The sequence below is a fragment of the Leopardus geoffroyi genome, chromosome A1 (assembly GCF_018350155.1).
Source record: "Leopardus geoffroyi isolate Oge1 chromosome A1, O.geoffroyi_Oge1_pat1.0, whole genome shotgun sequence".
In the NCBI taxonomy this organism is placed as follows: domain Eukaryota; kingdom Metazoa; phylum Chordata; class Mammalia; order Carnivora; family Felidae; genus Leopardus; species Leopardus geoffroyi.
This window is the reverse complement of record NC_059326.1, coordinates 14,285,028-14,308,059: the sequence shown is the minus strand read 5'-3', so window position 1 is coordinate 14,308,059 and position 23,032 is coordinate 14,285,028. Positions and strand designations below refer to the sequence as shown.

At 34.0% G+C, this 23,032-nt stretch overlaps 1 protein-coding gene across 11 annotated transcripts in view; it reads right to left on the bottom strand.

Annotated features, from left to right (window-relative positions):
- The window catches only part of NBEA (neurobeachin), a 689,522-nt gene that overhangs the window by 235,780 nt on the left and 430,710 nt on the right, over positions 1–23,032 (bottom strand). For all 11 annotated transcript variants that reach the window (XM_045473789.1, XM_045473805.1, XM_045473824.1 and 8 more), the window contains one exon: positions 13,437–13,561. In XM_045473789.1, coding sequence (XP_045329745.1) covers positions 13,437–13,561 — 125 coding nt within the window. The remainder of the gene's footprint in view (positions 1–13,436; positions 13,562–23,032) is intronic.

Genomic DNA, 23,032 nt, shown 5'->3' with positions numbered 1-23,032 from the left:
CTAATGTAAATCTACTATTTAAGAATACAATTTCAGTATTAATCGACCTGCACAATTAAATACATGATCTATGACTCATGGTCTGCCCCCTACTTATTTAACCTCACTATTTCATTGGTTTGGTATCTTCACATCTCATATCCCCCAAGAATTGGATGTGTCTGGTCCTAAACATGCAATACTTTTTCAAGCTTTTAAATCTGACATATGTAATTTCTTTCACATGGAATTCTCTTATCTGCCTTGTCCTTCAAGATTGAGTTTAGTTGATTACTCCCTTTTCTGTATAAGCTTTGTATCTAACAAATTAGTCAAAATATATTATGATTTTTTTGGTATTTTCTGGATTCTTTCATTTAGGTGTTATCCTAATAAGACTTTAATTAGATATGTGCCAAATACCAAACAAAGTGGAAATCAACAAACATTTGTTGAATGAGCGCATGAAAATATAAGCATAATTCAAATAGTAATCATTTTTTTCTATGCACAATACAGAAGTCACTTGAATCTTTATGTCCTTTATAGCTTCCTCAAAAATGAAGAACCTGGGCTATGAGGTTTGCAATTCTTACTTTATTTTTCCCCTCTAACATCTATTAAGAGCATATTTCAAAAACATACTTAGACCAACCTCTTAACTTCAGTTTCTCAACCTGTGAAGGACGAATAGGTATCTATCAACCAAACTCCTATAGTATTATTGCAATGTTAAAATGAGACAGTGGATATTAAAATACTTTAAAATGTGTGAAGCTTATTTATGTAATAAGGTTTCAAAAATGTTTGTTAAAATTATGGTAAAATAAAAAATTAACAAGAGAGTATTAAAAGAGTTTACTAAGCATATAACTTAAAATTGAAAAAGAATACAGCCAGTATTTTATTGTGTATAATAATGCTTTTAAGATTTATGTAAAGGAGGGGGAAAAAAAAACTAGGCTGATGTGAGGATTAAAATTAAAAAAAAAAAAAAAAACACCTCAAGATAATTCATGCATGTAAGGTCTTAGCAGAATGCCTAACAAACAACAGGTATTCAACAAATAAATGTTTTCTTTCCTTCGGTTGGGATTAATCTTCCCTCTGCCATGCTGTCATTTCTCTGTTTATATTCACTAAAACACAGTATGAGCCTTCAACTCCTCCATTGATTAGATGCTCCCTGAAGACAGGAAGGAGGGCCTAGAGACAGGTGCCATGAAGTGTTTGTGAAACTCAATGGAATGTAAACAGCTTACATTAAAAACTGTTTTTCCCCAATAACCATAATATTCATTTAAAGACATTATTAAATAAAACTACATAAGCATCAATGTATTTGGCATGCATTTGTGATTTTGTATATTGGTATCTTTAGAATGTAAGTATTATTAATATCTTAGACATTTGAATGAAAAGAACAGCTTTTTCAACAAAGTTAGCATCAGAATTTGCTTTAGAGTATTATGTATAGATAATGCACGTAATATATACTTCTCCATCACTGGAAGAGAATGGGCAGAATGGAAATTTAGTATCATTTCAATTTCAGCTAAATGTAACATCAGGAAAAATTCTAATGTTTCTAAACATCTGGAAGTCAATTTCGCAAGATAACATTCTTTCGTGAAAGAGAAATTCTTTCCAATATACACCACTTTACAATATTTCTGGCTTGTAAAATGTGTTTTGACAAAATCTACTCCTATGTAAATAAGATAAAATGCTTCAATTCGGGAGTGCCTGGGTGGCTCAGTGAGTTAAACATCTGACTCTTGATTTCGGCTCAGGTCATGATCTGAGACTGAGCCCCGCATCGGGCTCAGCACTAGGCATGGAGTCTGCCTACTATTCTCTCTTTCTCTCCCTCTCTGTCTGTCTTTCCCCTCTCCTCCAAAAAAAAAAAAAAAGTTTCAATTCGATGTCAGTTATACCTCAGTAATAAAAATGTGCTGCAATTCATTTTCAAACCTAAATGCTTTTAGAAATATTAATGAGGTATTAATTTCTTGGAATCTTGTAAAACAAAGATTACATTTCCTCATTAAAGCTGAAATCAGAGCAACAAATACTATTATAGAACAGTGCTTTTAGTAACTTTAAGTTTAATTTTCACTAAAAGGAAAAGATTTTAAGGTAAATATACCTCTCACCTAATATTATTAGATAGCGACATGTTACCATGCAATAATATATATGAATCAATCTATTACTGAGAACATTATAATTTTGAACATTTCAAATAAGATGAAATTTTTTCTATATTGAGAAACATAGGACTCAAAAACATTTTAGGCCGACCTTAATATAATATAAATGCAGTAGATACATATATACAATACACTTTACTGTAATATAATTTAAAAATTGTTTAAAGTAAATATTTTTCTTTGTAAACACTTTAAATTCAAAATTAAATTTTGTGTTTGACTCTACATCACAGACATAGTATTTCTTTCCTTAAGAAAGAAGGAAATATTTTCATAAGAAATACTGCTGACATAAGGACGAAAAAAATCATGGTTTATGTAGAACAAATTTTAAAAAATCCAAGACTTTACAGTAGAAATATCCTAATGATAAAAACTGTTAGTGATACTGAATAGAAACACTACTAAAAAGAATGACTAAAAATTTCAAGTACCTCTTCTCTCTTCTATACCTGGTGCTGAGTCAGGAGACTCCCTTCATTAACACAAAATCATCTTATGAAAACAACATACTTTAAGTAAAAATCTAAGTGGTCACTGACTCAATAAACATGCAATAAATGGATACATAAATGCATTCTGTATGCATTAGATTTAATTGTGGCTTCCACTTCATTTTTGTTGTCTGAGAATACATTGAGTAATCCAAAATAGATATTATCTAAACTACCATAAAACTAAAAACCCAAGATCCCGGCTTCAAATTTACACTGAACCTGATTCAGAAATGGTAATCCTTGCTTGAATCAATAATTATGTTACTTATGGTTCATCTTTAGCACATCATTGCATCACATAAAATTAGAGTGCCACATCCCTTGTGTTTTTTTTCACCAATGAAAAACTTGCACAGACTTTGTTTCAAACCGGACAAATGTTGTATCTGCAGGTAGGCTGTTCTCTGGAAAGCTGCAGGAAAATATTCAGTGGTGGAGTGAAATACAGAATTAGCAATATGGGCATTAATTAAGATAGAGTGTTCACAGAAATTATTCTGAGCAGCAAATTCTTATTTAGATTAGCTATGCTTGTAAATGATTTACTGGACTGTATGAACTAAAATAAGAAAACGGCTACCTAACATCAACAGTTATTGCTTAGTGGAAAAGGACATCGAGGACACTTGCAAGTAAAAGAATTGGATCAATATTAACGTGATTTTCATTTCATGCTTCCCCAACTCCAGTAAGCTGACAATATACTCTGATTATGTGAACTGCCTCAGAGTAACACAGAAAAGGTTATTAGAGCAAGAGGTGGAAATGGAAGGCACTTTTTATATTGACAGGCCTGCTAATAGAGTATACTGATTTTCCAAGACATGCAATGCATTTTTACAATTTGGTTCTGACAGCAAAAATGGAATTTCATTTATTCCTAATTCAAAATATTCATATGTAAGCAATATTTCTTAGAGCAGACCAACAAAGGGGATATTCTCAAACAGCATTTTTAAACTGAAAAAAAAAATGCAATTAAAAAGGTGCAAGAAAATCTTATTGAATTTAAGTGCAGCACTATAGAAGTATAAAATGCTAACTCAATAAACTTCTTAATGGAGTGAATGTAGAAAAATGCATTCTGTGCTTTTTAAAGGAAATCTGATAAACCATATTTTAAGAATATACATGATAGTAAATGTAGAATCCCTGTGCATTTTAGACTGGATATTACTCGGTTGGGTTTTGATTAGCCATGAAGTTAGGGTAATTGTGAAATATTCAAACTAGGACTTTATTACATTAAAAGTCACATGGCACACTTTACTTATGGAAAAAAATGCTAAAACATATAGAAAACTTGGGGCAGTTTGGAACCCTGTCAATATTATAAAGAGCAGAGACGATGCATTATTCATCTTTGCAATTATTTGATACAGAGCATAGTGTTTGGGTCCTATGCTGAAGTTTGCTTAGAAAAAGACTAGCAAGAAATAAAGCCATCAAAACCGGCAGATAGCTGCTTTACATGGGTGTCAATGAGAGATTTTTTCCCCCATTTTGTACTTTTCTGGCCTTTTCTAGATTTTCTACAATGAGCATATTTCTTTTCAGGAAGGAAGGAAGGAAGGAAGGGAGGGAGGGAGAGAGGACTAAAAGCTTGCATGGTGAGTCAAGAGGAGTAAATGGCAGATGAGGAGCAGAATGGAAGGAAGAAAGTTTTGACAACTCTAGGAATGAAAGATGCATCAGGCAACTGAACCAAGGGCTGAGAGATGGGCACACTTCCTATGGCAGTGGGGGGCATCAACCTAGGGAATGATGATTGGTTTTGCTTCTGAAAGCGTGTCACAGAAGTCAGTGGGGAAAATTTACTTTAAGACCCTGGGAACGGGGAGTAGGAGATATTTTGACTACATAAGCAAGTGGCTCAAATATGGGAGAAAAAAACTGATAAAAATTTCTCCTTGATCATTAAAAAACATGGAATAGCTAAGAGATGGTGTTGATATAGGTTATTTAAAGCACTTTTAAAACACTCAGAACATTTTATTTTTTTAAGTTTATTTATTTTTGAGAGAGCGAGAGAGCGAGTGCACACATGAACAGGGGAGGGGCAGAAAGACAGGGAGAAAGAGAATTCCAAACAGGCTCTGCACTGTCAGCCTGGAGCCAGATGCGGGGCTCGAACTCACAATCCGTGAGATCATGACCTGAGTTGCAATCAAAGAGTCGGTTGCTTAGCTGACTGACCACCCAGGAGCCCCACGGAACATTAAAAATCTTTTTTAAATTTTTATTTATTTTTGAGAGGGAGAGGGAGAGGGAGAGGGGGAGGGTGGAGAGGGAGAGAGAGAAAGAGAGAGAGAGAGAGAGAGAGAGAGAGAGAGAGAACAAAGAAGAGATCACAGAACTGTCAGCACGCATGGGCCTGGAGATCATGACCTGAGCTGAAGTCAGATGCTTAACCCACTGAGCCACCCAGGTGCCCTGCCCCTCAGAACATTTCAAAATACGTCTTGTACATGACACCTGAAGCGCATGCTGTGAACGACACTAAGTTCATCTGTAGGCTACAGGAGTAACCAAAATTTAACAGGTAAACTTCAAAGCAGGAAAGTGTTCAATAATGCTCTTTGCAGTTAGAATTCCAAGTGTACCTAAGGCAACATACTATATAGTATGAGAATGGTATTTTGGTTGCATTTTTGTTCTCTCTACCACTTATTAGCATGCCATCTAACTTCTTTGGTCTGTCATTCTCTCAAATAAAAATCCTTTAATGGCTCTATTGACAAATCCTTTCACAATGTGGCTTCAAACAGGCTTTTCAGCCTCATTTTGTACAGTGTCCCCACTATCCTGTGTTCCATCACATAGCACCATTTTGCATCCCCTGGACACATTATGTTGTACTGTGTGGCCCCTTTCTCACATTGCCACCGTTTCACTTACTGGCTTGTGAAGATCTCCATTCATCCTTTCAAATCTAGCTAAAATGTATTTCTTCAGTTAGGCAACTCCCTTCACTGAGCTCAGATAGCATTTTAACACATGTTGACAAAAATATTTATCATGGTGCACTGTAATTACTTATAAATGCAATTGTGTATACACTTTATGAAAAATTAGTCTGAAAGAACATAAATAACATTATGGATAGTTCTATGCCACTCAGCAGTAAGATAATTTTGTCAGCTCCCTATCTTAAACAGCCTTCGATGTTCTAAGTGGAAAGAAAATGTAGGCATAAAAAATACATTTCAGAATTTGAAAATACCATACTTGTAGACCTATTCCATAAAAATCCTATTTTTCAATACTACTACTTTAAATGATGAAAATACTGTATGTATACCTTGAAATTAATCGATTATCAATTCAATAAAAAACAGCAACTAACTACATAGAATTGAATTAATTCTACACTCTAAATGGAACAGAAGATATCATTTCCTGTTTTCAAATCGTTTTTATCTCAGAATATGATACACCTAAAGTCAAACATTTTCTGAAATTTTTACATAGGGGCCTATCACAAAATGCAAAACATTGAGGCCATTCAAAGGAATAAGTTATGCCTTCATATCTTGGTAATTTCTGATACTACCTCTGCCATTCCTGGCTCACCTGGTAAATTCCTAATCTTCTCTCAAGACAGTTCCTAAGTAATTACTTCTATGAAGCCTACTCCAACCCATCAGACTCACAGTTAGTCACTCTGTCCCCTGCGCTCCTTTATGAATTACTACCTCTCTTTATGATAACTGTTTCTTACCAGTAGACCAGGGTTTTTCCACCTTGTGGCATTCCACTAGTGGCATTTAGGGCTGGAGTTTTGTTGTTGTCATCATTCTAGGGAAGCTGCCTGTGCATGACAGGATATTCTAGCAGCAGTCTCTATTCAGTAGATGCTGGGAACACACCCCCACCTCCACCCTGTTATAAGGCACTAAACTATATGCTCTTAGAGGGTAGAAACTGTCTCAAACTTTGAAGCCAGCATGTAGCAAATGCTTGGAATATAGAAGATATTCAATAAATGCTTCTAAATTAATACAGTTATTTGATTCTTCTGAATATGTTTAAAGCTACAATCTGCATCTTCAACACAAAGACAGGGGAGTTGTAATTAGAACATTTGTTGGTACAAAAATGCTATATAAAGTCTGTAAAATGCATCTGATAAGCATATTTTGTAACAGCATTTATGTAATCTGTTTCAATTATTTTAAGAGAATATAAAAATGAGAAGTGAAGACAATGCTCTGATATTAAAATGTGACACTGGCATAAAAAAGAGCTGAAAGATGATTCCTTGTATGTCTTTTTCTTCTTCTTTTAAAAGAGTTTACATCATTAACTTTCAGTGAATTATTTTAACCATAATCAGATCACCTCATTTATTCAAGATATGGAGATTCGATTAGTAACACACCAATTAAAAAGGAGTTATCGATGAACAGTAATGTTTGCGAGTGCTTCTACATAATACAAACGATAGATTATTACGTAAAAAAATCAAATCATATTTCTCAAATATGATAATAACTGTAAACTCTTAAAAAGAAGTCAATTAGCTTCTTTCTCAATTTTTATAGTTGCATTAGTATTTTTTAGTCTCAAGTGCTTTTCTTATTTCTGCAAGCAGCACATTACAGTAGCCATGCATATACCATCAAAACTAATTTAATTCCAGATTCATTACAGAGCTGCTTTTTATTCATCAAGGTCATATCTTGATGGCTTCACAAGCTTAGATAAATCAGGTGTTAAGCAGACACATCTCTGAGGAACCTAAGGATGTTCTCATTTGCAGTTCTCAGCATATCTTATTATTTATTGCCAAAGAAATGACTGATTAACTTTGTCATCTTTGCTCTATGTTTTTTTTCTTCCAGCTGAAGCAGCCTGCCCTCTTTTGCGATGCCTGATCAGACCTATTTAAGATGATGTCTTTGATCACAGACATGGGGAGCTTGCGATCCTAGGCTTTGATGAAACATTGTTCCACTATAATTTTATGGAAGGGAAACAGAGTCTTAAATGATAATTGACAGTCAACAAAGACAACCAAACTTATTAAGATTTTGTACTCTTCTTTGACAGCATAATCTTTAAGCACCAGAAATGCACCAGAAGTTGACTAGTCTAGGTTTTATGTAAACACATAAACAATACACAAAACCCTTCCTTTTCAATCATTTCCCCATTAGCTAATTTGCCCTGAAGAAGAAAATCCTGCAGGTCAGAAGACGAATTTTGAGTTTAAAATAATTTCCTTATATTCTTCCTTATGGTCTGTAAAATTCCTACTAATCAATTAAATTTGCACTTTTAAGAAATTTTACTATTAGAAAATACCTAAATAACATATTTAATACATACAAAATTAGAACATTAAACATCAGGAAAAAATTACATGCCTCTAGGTTTTATTAATCACATTCCAACACCAAGGCTGAAAGTATATCAAATCACACCAAATCTTTTGCGCATGACAACCTCATAAATTATTCAACTCATTAGTATTACTAAGAAGCATGAAAAACTCCATCAGTATTAAGAATGTTTTCCAACAGAAAAAGGTCAACCAAAAGTTTTAATAATGAAATGGAAAGGAAAGCTTTTCAAAGTCACTATGAAACAAAATTATTGTCCTTTCTATCTTCTTGAAAATATACCCAGTTTTGATTATTTGCTCATATAAAAGAAAGCACTGTTAATATATTTGATTTGTGGCTCCACACAGATTATCTGAAAAGAATGTTCAAATTATGGCTAAGTGTTCCCACCCATCACATGAAAGTTTAACTCCAGTTTAATCTAAATGACTGAATTTAGGGAAAAGTCAAGTGATTCAAAACATTTTAAATAAAATATTAAGTCTGCTAATTCAGTTTCAGTTCTGTTACATTAGTATAGGCTCACCTTCTTGAAACTTACTGTACTATAGGAACGAACAGATAGACCTTACCAGTGTTCAAATCCCAGGGACTGCTTTGATGGCCATGTAAGTATTCTCTATTTATGTACAACTTGTTTAATAGTCTGGAAACATTGATCACTGATTCAAACACTTATATCCATACTGAAAGTTCCATTCACAAAATATTCTTCTGCTCTTAAAAGAATTTTGCTGCCACAATGTAGATGAATATAATTTTTTTGGACCAAAGGTTATAGCAGAGTTTCTGTGCATTTAATGCTTAATTTTCAAGACGCGATGTACAGGGAAATTGAAATACTCTAATTATTTAACATCGAGGAAGAAACAAATTGAATTTCAATTTGTCCTAGAAGCCCTCTCAAAATGTGAAGCCTTTTACAAAAATGTGCAATAAATGTACCTTTTCTAGGTCTACACAAACCAAAATATTTAATAATTTAGATGTTAAGTCTATATGCTGCTAGACTTGAAGGTACTTAAAACACATTTAAATGTTTAATGGCAGGCAGAGTGGCCAGATGATGGGCTGAATTTTTTACTTTTATATGAATGTTCTAGCAATATGTGAATAAAAAGCTTTATTTAAAATATTTTTAATTAAGGTTTTCAACATTTATTTTTATTGGATGAAGTGCTTTGTAATAATAACTTACATTTACTCTCTATTTCTTCTGAAGAAATAACTTTACATATAGGTTAGAAGGCACGTTGGCAGTTTGGAAAAAGATACAATGCTACCTTTTTCTCTTGGCAGTTTTTAATACTTCTTTCTATTTCTGTGTACAGCTCACACCAGGGGGCACTTTCCCACTCATCTCTTTACATCTTCCATATTTTACTCCCTACTCTCTACACAATTGCAAAGGCCCACCGATAGAAACTGTGCTGAAGGTTGAAGAGGTATGCTCTAGAGCTGGTTTTGGAGGTAGAATTGTTTCAGTTCTCTTTCGTTTTCCATTACACGATCTTAATCTTGAGAATGATGTGACAATAACTCTGGCATCGGTACCATATAGCTTTCCTGAATATTTTATGGCATACACGTGTTCTAGTTTCTGAATACCGCTCATTCTAAATTTCAAATGCATAAATTGCTCCATACTTTAAAATACTCTTACACTAATGGCTCAAATTAAAATATAAGAAAAACAGGTGTTGCTGAGGATGTAGAGAAAAAGGAACCCTTGTGCACTGTTGGTGGAAGTGCAAACTGGTGCAGCCACTCTGGAAAACAGTATGGAGGTTCCTCAAAAAGTTAAAAATAGAACTACCCTGTGACCCAGCAATTGCACTGCTGGATATTTACCCCTAAGGTACAAAAACATGAATTCAGAGGGATACATGTACCCCGATGTTTACAGCAACATTATTTACAATAGCCAAATTGTGGAAGCAGCCCAAGTGTCCATTGATAGATGAATGGATAAAGAAGTGGTATATATACATAATGGAATATTATTCAGCCATAAAAAATGAAATCTTGCCATTTGCACCAACACGGATGGAGCTACAGAGTATAACGCTAAGCAAAATAAGTCAGTCAGTGAAAAGCAAATACTATATGATTTCACTCATATGTGGAATTTAAGAACAAAACAAAGCAAAAAAGGAGAGAGTGACAAACCAAGAAACAGACTCTTAAGCATAGAGGACAAACTGATGGTTACCAGAGAGGAGCTGGGTGGGGGGGATGGGTGAAATAGGTGATGGGGAGTAAGGAGTGCACTTGTGATGGGCACTGGCTGATGTATGGAATCGTTGAATTACTATATTGTACACCTGAAACTAAAAGGAACACTGTATGTTAACTCTATTGGAATCAAAAAACTTAATAACAAAAGGGTTTATTTATGTGTAGACAAAAAATAAAATAAAATACTCTTACACTACACTCGGAAGATGTTTAGTATTACCTACATCTTTCATTTCATTTAATCATTTTCATTTCAAAATTAAACTGCTATTTTCAGTTTAGGTTCAGTAACAGTAGTTACTATGGCATCAAAAGCTGACTATCAGATGTCTTAAAAGATTTTAAAGTAAAAGATTTTAAAATTTGTTTCTGATAGGCTTTAACAATGGTTTAATAATACAGATATTTTACAAATTAAACATACAAAGTATCTGCTTTTACAGAGAATGCCATTTTTTTCTAACAGGCTCCTTTTTTTTTTTTTTGTTTTGTTTTTTGTTTTTGTTTTTTAAACTAACAGACTCTTTAAAAGCAACCTATAGAATGCTGAATACAGTATAATATGGATCTTGTATAAATAAACCTTTGTCAACTCAGTATCACTACTAATATCAATTTAGCCTAACTCTGTTACAAACTGTCTCTATATGTTTCTATTTTCAAATGGGATGAATTCAAATAGGATGGGTTGGTGAAAAAGTCTAAAGTGTATGAAGTGAAGTTTTAATAATTTCAAGTTCAAATTATAAAGCATGACATTTTAGGTATTTCTAAAAATCTCTTCTATTAGAGTGTAAAGACAATATGTCATTTAAAAAAAATTTAATGTTTGCTTATTTTTGAGAGAGTGAGACACAGCACAAGTGGGGGAGGGGCAGAGAGAGAGGGAGACCCAGACTCCAAAGCAGGCTCCAGGCTCCAAGCTGTCAGCATAGAGCCCAACCAGGGGCTCGAACCCACAGACTGCGAGATCATGACCTTGCGAAGTCAGCGCTTAACTGACTGAGCCACCCAGGCGCCCAAGACAATATCTTATTTTAAGCATAAAGATAACACAACAAGTTAAGTTTAAATCCTTAGGCACTAAAATCCTTAGGTGATCTCTCTTGTTCATTAAAGAAATCCCCTATAGTACCAGTCAACTATAATTTTTTTCTAGCATGTTCTTTCCTATAGTTACTTTTATTGTATAAAGTTATGTTGAAACTTTTATCTTAGGCATAATACTTTAATATGAAATCCTCATCTATTTATTTAATATGTTTGAGTCTTACTAAGTTATATCAATTCCTGGACTACCCGTACAACAAGTTTTAAAAGCTTTGCACATTTTATTTTTATCAGGATTAAGTATTTTCTCTGTCTAATCCATCAAGAACATGAATGGTATTAAATTTTATAAACTATGGTAAATTTTAAAACAGATGGCTCACTTATTATACTCAAGTAAATGAAAATTATCATAATAAAAACACAAGTAATTGTAAGAACAAAAGTGGTTAATAACAAAAATATATAGATAGGGGTTCATTAATGGTATTTTCTGAGTGTACATAGTTTATTCAATTCTGAGTTGATCAATTACACTTCAATTTGTTGGAGCACTTAAAAATGGTACAAAATAGTCCTATTTATATTTCTTGGTAGACAGCAAACTAAAATAGTAGTATATTTATTGAATTATAAAAATATTTTGATATTTTCTATTTAATATAGATTTTTTAAAGGAGAAATTAAGGTACAGTTCTACTGTAGTGCAATAGTTGATGATATATTTGATGTGAGATGGTTTTTTTTAAACTTTATTTGCAACCCATTGGAGGACTGGTAATTTAAATTTACATATTGTAGCAGTATTTATTTTTTTGTTTTTAGACTGAAGAGAATAAAATAGTAAAAAAATTGAGAATGTCATATGATGAGATTATTAATAAGACATTTGTTTCTGGGGGCGCCTGGGTGGCGCAGTCGGTTAAGCGTCCGACTTCAGCCAGGTCACGATCTCGCGGTCCGTGAGTTCGAGCCCCGCGTCGGGCTCTGGGCTGATGGCTCAGAGCCTGGAGCCTGCTTCCGATTCTGTGTCTCCCTCTCTCTCTGCCCCTCCCCCGTTCATGCTCTGTGTCTCTCTGTCCCAAAAATAAATAAACGTTGAAAAAAAAAAAAAAAAAGACATTTGTTTCTGTTAAATACACAAATATGTGCATGTATATATATACAAACACTATACATATGTGTGTATATATATATCATGCATATATGTATATTTATATAGCATATATGAGTGTATGTACACATACACAAATTGTACATAAAAATATATAAGTCTGAGTACACAGTTACAATCGTGTGTTTTGCCACCTTGTATCTTGGTCACCAAAATTTTGAAAGACTTTGAAACTGATAAAGAAACTGATTTTACTCTTGTTTCAGGCTGTGTAAGATTGATGTTGAGTAATAGTCCTTCGTATAGAGTCTTTTTTTTTTTTAATGTTTATTCATTTTTGAGAGCGAGGGCGCCAGCGGGGTAGGGGTAGAGAAGAGGGGCAGAGGATCTGAAGCAGGCTCCACGCAGGCAGCAGCTAGCCTGACATGGGGCTCGAACTCATGAACTGTGAGATCATGAGCTGAGCTGAAGTCAGGTGCTCGACCGACTGAACCACCCAGATGCCCCTAGAGTCTTTTAATCTATTAAAAAGAAGTTTAAGGGTCTAAAATCTATCAAGTGGGTGAAATATTGGGTTGAGTAAGTGTCACCTACATGACACTGAAGGATAAAGCAGAACATAGTATTTTTGACTTATGACATGCTGAATTTTATTTATTTATTTATTTATTTATTTACTTATTTATTTATTTATTTATTTTTAAGTTTATTTATTTTGAGAGAGAGAGAATGACCAGGGGAGGGGCAGAGAGAGAGGGAGAGAGAGAATCCCAAGCAGGCTCCGCACCGTCAGTGCAGAGCCCGATGTGGGGCTCAAACCCATGAGCCTTGAGATCATGACCTGAGCCTTAAACAAGAGTCGGCCACTCAACTGACTGAGCCACCCAGGTACCCCGACATGCTGAATTTTAAATGCTAGTGAAAAAAAATGAATTTTCAACCACAAAGAGTCCCATCGTATCCAGGGAAGTGTTGTGTAAGAGGTATTGGTACTGACCATATTCTACTGCAGCTTTGAGCAGTGCTTCAGCATGAGTGGAGCCAAACGCATTACGAACAAATCGTCTCCTTCGACGAAGATCATCTTCCCAGTAATCCAAACGCCAGAAATCATGCAATTGGCTAGGAATGAGGAAATAAACAGTAGGCACTATTAACAACAATGCATAACTGGAAATATATTTTTTTTACATAACATTAAGGCTTTATTTCTTTGGTCTCAATGGAAAATTAAGATGATTTTTGAGATATTTATGTTTTACGATTGTGTTTACATACGTATTTCCTGTCCAAATGACCAAAACTTAAAAGAGTAACATTCTCATATTTTAAGCATTGTAATACTCAGCTCTGTTTTCTCTACAATGTTCTTCTTTCTACTGAAAACATTAATCATGGGGAGTTCAGTAACAAACGCAGCATCAAATTACAAGTATTAATGGCACAGTTTTCCTTCTTTTACACTGTCTTTAACAAGGCTTGTAAATCACAGGATAGACCTCACTACAAATAGTTTGCAATTTAATGACCATGGTTTCTTAGTAGACTGAATTAAGAACCATAAAATATTGCCTGCTTGGATTTGGTGGAACAATGATTAAAATAATGTGCTGAAATATTCATTGAAATAATTCCCTGCTGCCCACAGCAACCTGAGAAAAGTGCAATTTTATCCATTATTAATAATACTGAATTAGAGCTGCAAAAAATTCCAGCATGTGGTAATTGTCTTGGTAAATTATTATTCTAACACTAACAGAGTCCTTGGATGATTTTACTGCTTTCAGCTAATATAAACCATTAACAATTATGGCCTTCACTGGGTAACATTGTCTAAACCATGTTATGCTCTAAACTAATATTAAAAATCCACGAGATATTTCAGAAACTACTGAAATCTGTTCATTGTATATCAATGGAATGTTTCACAATATAATTTTTGCTTTCAATTCAATTTCAATAACCATTGGTGATAAAAGCCACTGTCTGACAAGTCTGTTTTTCTCTCTCTCTAGTATTTGGAGTAATATACTCAAGAGATAATATTCTAATGTTCTTGAACAGCACTATTCATAAAAACACATAAATGCTTTCATAGAAGATTTGATTTCATTTTTATTTTGCTATTTTATTGTAAAAGAATACTACATTTTATTAAAGCAGGAACTGTATATGTTTTGCTCATCATTATATCTCTAGTACAATATCTAGGACATACTACGTTTTTGAATAGTCAATGAATTTATTATGCCAATTCTTCACCTTGAAAACCTATAGACATGTAGTCATTGAGAACAGTAACACGCTTTTGAAAAACATTTTGGATTTTGTGGCTATCCAATTTTGTTTTCCACAACTTAATTGTTAAAGAATATAACAAGGTAAGGGATATATAAAGAGAATATTAAAATTATAAGCATTTGAAGTATATTTGAATACACTTGTTTTTCTACACATCATAATTATTAAAACTTTATTTTTCATTCAAAATAAGATTGCCAAAGAATAATGGTTACAGGTACCTCTGTGAATTTAAAATAGGACAGTATCTATCCTTACAAATACAGACTAATCATAGTGGTTTAAGGAAGACCCTGCTAAAAACTTGCTATACAGATTTTCCTTAAGAGTGTGTCAAAATTGGGGTGTGGTTGGCTTAGTCAGTTAAGGGTCCCACTCCTGATTTTGGCTTGGGTCATGATCTCATGGTTCCTGAGATGCAGCCCCACATCGTATTGGACTCTGTGCTGACAGCATGGAGCCTTCTTGGGATTCTCTCCCTCTCTCTCTGCCTCTTACCCCCACAAGCTCTTTCTGTCTCTCCCAAAATAAATAAATAAAAATTAAAAAATAGAGCATGTTAAAATCAAATTTTGAATTCCCCAGGAGAGACAGATCTAATATTATCTCAAATTACCAACTATAGACATATTTTTCTCTATTCCTCCTATTAGGTATGACTGAAAAAATTTGGACACTATATGTAAAACAAATATAACAAGACTCTGAAAGTTGGAAAGCAGAAGGCAGACTGACTAATGACCCCAGGGCCAAAGAATAAATTTAGTAGAGTTGCCAGGGTTGTCTTTTTGCCTCACATATCCTAGACCTCAAGGCAAAGAGGCTAGCAACCTAGATTAGACCCATGGGTACAGACCAAAAAAAAAGTCCCCAACAAAAGCCTGGTTTCTCCAGCCAGAGAACCAAGAAAGGTGCAACCCAGCAAAAGAGAAAACTTTTACACAACTATTGCACTCTAGCTCAACACCACAGAAAAACAGTAGCCCCACTCTACCCACACCAGACAGTAAGTGGGAAGTCTACTAATCAAGATGTAATCTCAATCAAGAGATTGAGTCTCTAACATCCTCAGTCAGGGGTGTATCAGAGAAGGACAACAGGGAACCAGGACTTGCATCTCTGAACACCACCCTCAAGAAGTCAGCAGAAACCATGTGGAGGGCCTGGATTCCGCCCCCCCCCCCCCCCCCCCCCGCCAAACAGTAATGAGATGTTCTTCTCCCTCCTCACTCGGGTGGTATCAGAGAACGCCTAGTAGAGAGTCAGGACTTTCACCTCTGATCAACACCAATAAGGTTACCCACACTAGCCTCACTAGCTAGAACTCCCGCCCCTGCCAAGTAGTAATGAAGCACTGCCTCCTCCCTCACTCTCTAGACATCAGTAGAATCCAGGTGGGGAATCTGGAGTTCTACCTCCACCTGGCAGGAAAGATGCAGTGCTTCCCTATTTCTCCCAATGGAGGAATGTCAGAGAGGGTCAACTAAAACAAAAGGTTTAAATAGGATACAATATATCTCAAAGAATAATAAGAAAATATCGTCTTTCAATCTAAAGTTACATGTCACATCAAGAACTTGGAAGATTTCAAACAGAATGTAAAATGTCACCAATAGATGCTAATACTGAGATGACAGGGATGTTAGAATTTTCTGACAAGGATTTTAAACCATGTATGATTTTTAAAAAATGCTTCACCGAGCAATTATGAACATGCTTGAAACAAATAAAAAAATAGAAAGCCTCAGGAAAGAAACAAAAAGTCTCACTCAGCAAAAAATCAGAAGATATAAAAAGTACCAAAGAAATTTTAGAACTGACAAATAAATGACCAAAATAAAAAGCTCAGTGAATGGGCTTAACAGCAGAATGGAAAGGACAGAAGAAAGATTTAGTTAAATGGCAGATAGAATAATAGATATTACCCAATCTGAATAACAGAGAAAATGGACTGAAAAAAAAAAAAAAAGGAACAAAGCCTCAGGGATCTATGAATTATAACATCCAAAATATTTGGGTTATGGGAATTCTGGAAAGGAGAGAGGAAAGAGAGCAGGGCTGAAATAGTCCCTGAAAAAATAATGGCTGAATATTTCTCAAATTTGGCAAAAAAAAAAAGCATAATGTACAGATTTAAGAAGCTGACTGAACTCCATACATCTGAAGAAATTTATGCCAAGGCAAATCATGATTAAACTTCTGAAACAAAGGACAAAGCAAAATCTACAAAGCAGCCAGAGAAAAATGACATCTCACCTACAGGTATAAAACAATTAGAACGACAGCATATTTTATATCAAAAGCTACGGTGGCCAGAAGAAATGGCCAAATATATTTTATGGACTGGAAAAAAAAAAGAACTGTCAACTCAGATTCCTGTAACCAGTGAAAATACTACCCAGGAATGAAAAATTAAGATTTTTCAGATGAAGGAAAATAAAGTATTTGTTGCCATCAAAGCCAGTCTAAAAAGTGGCTATAACCAGTCTTATAAACACAAGGGAAGCAATAAAAGGAACATTGGGACACCAGGAAGGAAGAAGGAACATAATAAGCAAAATATGAGTAAATATGTGTTTTAAATTATGATTTATCATCGAAGTAAAAATTATAACACTGCCCAATGTGGTTCTAAGTGTGTGTAGAGGTAATATTTAAGACAAAGAGATTATAAGTGGGGGAGGGTAAAGGGATGTAAAGGAAATAAAGATTCTGTACTTCATTTGGACTGGTAAAACACAGCCGACTCTGATAAAATACATATACATAATGTCATACTTAAAACAACCACTAAAAAATCTATACAAAGAGATATACTCAAAAACATGATGGATAAATCAATATGGAATTCCAAGAAATGTTCAAGTAACCCACAAGAAGACATGAAAAACAAAACACAGCAATGGAAAACAAGGAGAATAAACAAACAATAAATAATAATGCTTTAAAAAGAATGCTGTCTGCAAGAAATCAACTTCAAATATAATAATACAGGCAAGTGGAAAATAAAGAATAAAAAAGATCTATCATTCAAACACTACTCAAAGGGAAGCAGGAGTGGCTATATTAATATAACATATACTCTAGAAAAAATAAAATTACTAGAGATAAAGAAGGACCTTATCTAATGACACAAAGGCCAATCTACCAATTAGATACCAATCCCAAATGTGTATGCACCAAACAATAGAGGAGCAAAATATGTCAAGCAAAAACTGATAAACTGAAAGGAGATGACAAATACAGAGCTATATTGTGTGTATATACACCCTTCTTTTCAGCAATTGACAGAACACCTAGTTAGAAGATCAACAAAGATACAGAAGAACACAATACCACCATCAGCCAACATTTTTAGAACATGCAACAACAACAGAGGAATACACATTGTTCAAGACAGACCATATGCTGGGCCACAGCACACATCCAACAAATTTATAAAACTGAAATCCTATCGTGTACTCTCCTACAAAAAAGGAATAAAGATAGAAATCAATAACAGAAAGGCAACAGAAAAAAAAATCCTCAGACACTTGGAAACCAAAACAACACACTTCTAAATAACCTATGGGTCAAAACAAAATTCTCAAGGGAAAACAAAAAATACAATGAATTGAATAAAAATTACAATAAAACTATCAAACTTTGTGGGACCCCACTAAAACAGTAATGATAGGAAAATTTATAGTGCAAATACATACATTAGAAAAGATGAAATATCTCAAATCAATACCCTAAATTCCAACATTAAGAATAGAAAAATAAGAGCAAAGCAAGCAGAAGGAAATAGTAAAGATAAAAGTAAGAATCAATGAAATTCAAAACAGAAAAACAACAAAGAAAATCAATACAACAAACAGCTGAGTCTTAATACCAGTAAAACTGACAAAGAAAAAAGAAAGAAGAGGAAGATTACCAATACCCGCAATGAAACAGCATATATTGTTACAGACCCTGAGGCCATCAAGAGCATAATCAGTAAATGCTGTAAAATACACACATAAATTTGACAGCTTTAACAAAATGGGCACATTTCTTAAACAGTACAAACTACCATAACTCACTCAATATGAAATAGATAATATGAATAGATCATTAACTATTAAGGAGATTTAAGACATTACTTGAAAACTCCTCCAAAAGAATCTCCAGGCCTAGATGGTTTTACTGGAAAATTCTATCAAACATTTAAAGAAAACTGATCCTGGTTATACATGATTTCACCTAGAAAATAGGGAAGGAAACTTTTCTCAACTAATATTATAGCTAGTATAATACCAAAATAAAAACTAAAGACAGTACAAAGAATACTACAGACCAACATCGCTTATGTATACAGACAAAAAATCCTAAATAAAATACAAGCAAATAGAATTACACAATATATAATAAAAATTATACATGATGACAATTGAAGTTTATTTCAGGAATGCTGGTTTGGCTCAATGTTTGAAAATTAATTAATATAATCCACCAAATTAATGGCTGAAGAAAAATCACATGATCAGATTAGTCAATATAGAAAAGAATTTGATAAAATTCAACATGCATCCATGATGAAAGAAATTTTCAGAAAAACAGGAATAAAGGACAACTTCTTCAGCTTGATAAAAGCATCTACAAAAATCCTATAGCTAAATTATACTACAAGAAGAAGGAATGAATGATTTTCCCCTAAAACTGGGAAAAATACAAAATATCTGCTCTCACTCCTCTTATTCAACAAAGTACTAGAATTTGTAGCCAATGCAATCAAACAAAAAAGGCAAAAAAGAATACAGAATAGGAAAGAGAGAAATAAACTGTCTTTGTTTGCAGAAAACATTATTTTCTATGTAGAAAATCAAACAACATCTATCAAAACCCCCTGAAAGTAATGCCTGGGTTTAACAAGGTCACAGAATAAACATAAAAATATCAATTGTATCTCTATATGCTAGCAATGAACACATGAACATTGAAATAAAAACACTATTTAAATTAACAAAAAAAGAGAGTTACAAATGTAACAAAACATGTACAGGACTTGTGTAATGAAAACTACACAGTAACGATGAAAGAAATATAATACCTAAATAAAATGGAAAGCCATACCATGTTCATGGATTGGAAAACTCAATATAGTAAATGTATCAATTCTCCCCAAATTGATACACAGGCTTAATATAATTCCTTTAAGTATTCCAGCAAGAGTTTTAGTAGATTTAAAAAAGATTATTCTAAAACTTATATAACAGAAGGTTAAAGGGGGAGGAACCAGTCTACTTGACTTCAAGACATTAAATAGTTAAAGACTATGTGATACTGGCAAGGAATAGACCTATAGATTAGACAAACAGAATAGAGAATCAATAAATAAACCTACGCAAAGATGCCCAGCTGATTTTGACAAAGGTAGAAAATTAATTCAATGGAGGAAAGATACCTTTCCACTGAATTGCTGGAGCAATTGAACATACAGAGGCAAAAAGAAAACAAAAAAACAAAAAAACAAAAAAACAAAAAAACAAACCTCCCTCCCAAAAATAAACCGCAAAAAACAAGAGACAAAAACCCCTGACCTAAATCTCATATCTTTAAGAAACTTGACTCAAAATGGCTCAGAAACATAAATAATTGTAAAACTATAAAATAAATTAGGGAAAAAAGGAGACACTCTTTGTAATTGGCTAGGTAAGGAGTTTGTAGATTTGACACCAAAAGCATAAGCCTGGGAAGGAAAAATTGATAAACTGGATTATACAGAAATTAAAAAAAAAACATTTGCTCTACAAAAGAACCTGTCAAAAGGATGAAAAGAGTGGGTGAAGATACTTGCTAACCACATATCTGACAAAGAAGTAAAATCTAGAATATATGAAAAATTACCAAGGGGCGCCTGGGTGGCGCAGTCGGTTAAGCGTCCGACTTCAGCCAGGTCACGATCTCACGGTCCGTGAGTTCGAGCCCCGCGTCAGGCTCTGGGCTGATGGCTCAGAGCCTGGAGCCTGTTTCCGATTCTGTGTCTCCCTCTCTCTCTCTGACCCTCCCCCGTTCATGCTCTGTCTCTCTCTGTCCCAAAAATAAATAAACGTTGAAAAAAAAAATACCAAAACCTAATAGTAAAATACAGCAAACTATACAATTAGATCATGGTCAAAAGGCATGAAGAGACATTTCACTGAAGAGGACAACCAGATGGCAAATACACACATGAAAAAATATTCAATATCACTATCCATTAGGGACAGACCAATTAAAACCACGTGAGATATTATTATATACCTATAAGAATTGCTAGAATAAAACAAAGTGACGACAGAAACTGCTGGTAAAAATATGGAGAAACTGGACCACTCATTCATTTGCTGGCAAGAATGTAAAACAGAACAGTCACTAGAGAAAACAGTTTTCTTAAAAATTAAACATGCAATTATCATTTGATCCAGCATTGTATTCATGGGCATTTATCCTAGAGAAATGAAGACTTATGTTCACAGGAAAACATGTACACAAATGTTTATAAAAGCTTTATTTGTAATACCCCCAAAATGAAAACAGCCCAGTTGTCCTTCAATAGGTAAAAATGGTTCAACAACTGTGTCACATCCATACCATGGAATACTACTCAGCAGTAAAGTAAGACAAACTATTGATACATACAACAGCCTGGATGAATCCTCATGGAATTATGCTGATTGAAAAAAACTATCTACAAAGGTTACATACAGTATCATTCCATTTACACAACCTTCTTGAAATGACAAAATTATAGAACTGGAGAATAGACCAGTGTGGAGAGTCAGGAGGAGGGAGGGTGTTGCCATAAAAGAGCAACATGAGGGACCCTTGTGAAAATGGAAATGTTCTGTATCTTGACCGTATCAGTATCCTGGTTGTAATATTATACTGTAGTTCTGCAAGATGTTACCGTTGGCAGAAACTGGATAAAAAGGACATGAGATCTGTCTTAGTTCTTAACCTGAATGTGAATCTACAATTATCTCAAAATAAAGTTCAATTTTAAAAATGTCTGCACTATACCGAGACTTCATTATGTATGTAAAATTTCCTAATACTCACAAATATATCTCCTAATATAATGTAGTTATACAAATTAACTCAATACCCTATACCTCCTTTATATTTACTTACTTTTCATGATGAAAAACAAACTTTTCCTTCACTATCTGTGTTCCCTAAACAGCTCTACATAAAGAAGAATCTTGGATCCTTATTCCTAGGGTTAATATCTATTTCAGTTGGGGAAGTATAGCACGTACCAATACTCCAGCAACCCGCTATTTTTATGGGCACCTGTGGTAGAGAATACTGCATATAGAACAAGCGAGGTCCAGGATGGTACTGGGAGCAAATAATAAGGAATGCACCACTTTTCTCTGTGGAGGGAAAGGACACACAGGAAACTAATGTCCAGTTTTGACTGACAGTTATTTCCTTCTCTACTGGAGAGACATATAAGCGCCTAACACCTGTTAACCAAGTTCAAAGAATAAATGACAGAGTAAAAGCTGCATCTCAATGGAAAGTCATTCTTCCTTCTAATATCACAAACGAGTTTAAATTGTGAAAGACTGTATTCTGTCATATCTATTTAAAAAAATCACCATTGTTAATCTCGAAATCTAATTTCCTGTTCATTTCAAATGCATTTTCTGTTTTGTTCCATTTTAAATTAACGTTTCTCCTTTACCGTTTTAGACTAAAAAATATCCTTATGTTAATTAAACAAGTCAATAATACACTTCTTGATTCATATAAAAATTTAAGTATAAGTAACAATGAAAAATATTTAACTGTAGTTTCAAAAATCTAAAATCCATCTTCTTATTTTTTTTGACGGGGGAAACTGGGAAAATTTGAGTATTTTTTTTTCTGATTTGTTCTTATGGTATTTTTCCCATTATCTATATAGAAATTATTTTACAGTACTGAGAGTCAGTCTTGAATCATATTTGGGGTTTTCAATATCTGAACAGACATAAACTCTTCTAACAACTGTCTGTTCCTTTTAGACCCTACTTATGTTACTCTTTTTAGTTTAAAGATAGTGCTGGCACTGAGTATAGATGAAATAACAATAGGAATTGGAGAGTTGTGCTTTCTTTGGATCATCTTCTAAAGTTACTGTTGGTCTCCAACAACAGGCCAGTCCAGTGGGTATCGTTTACCTAGACTGTGCCTTTGAACTTGAAAGGATGCCAGTAGTATCTTCCTCTTCTTGTTCCAAATCCACTGTAGTGTGGAGGAAGGAGTTTTCTACCTTATTCACCACTCTGTGCTTTTTTCCCT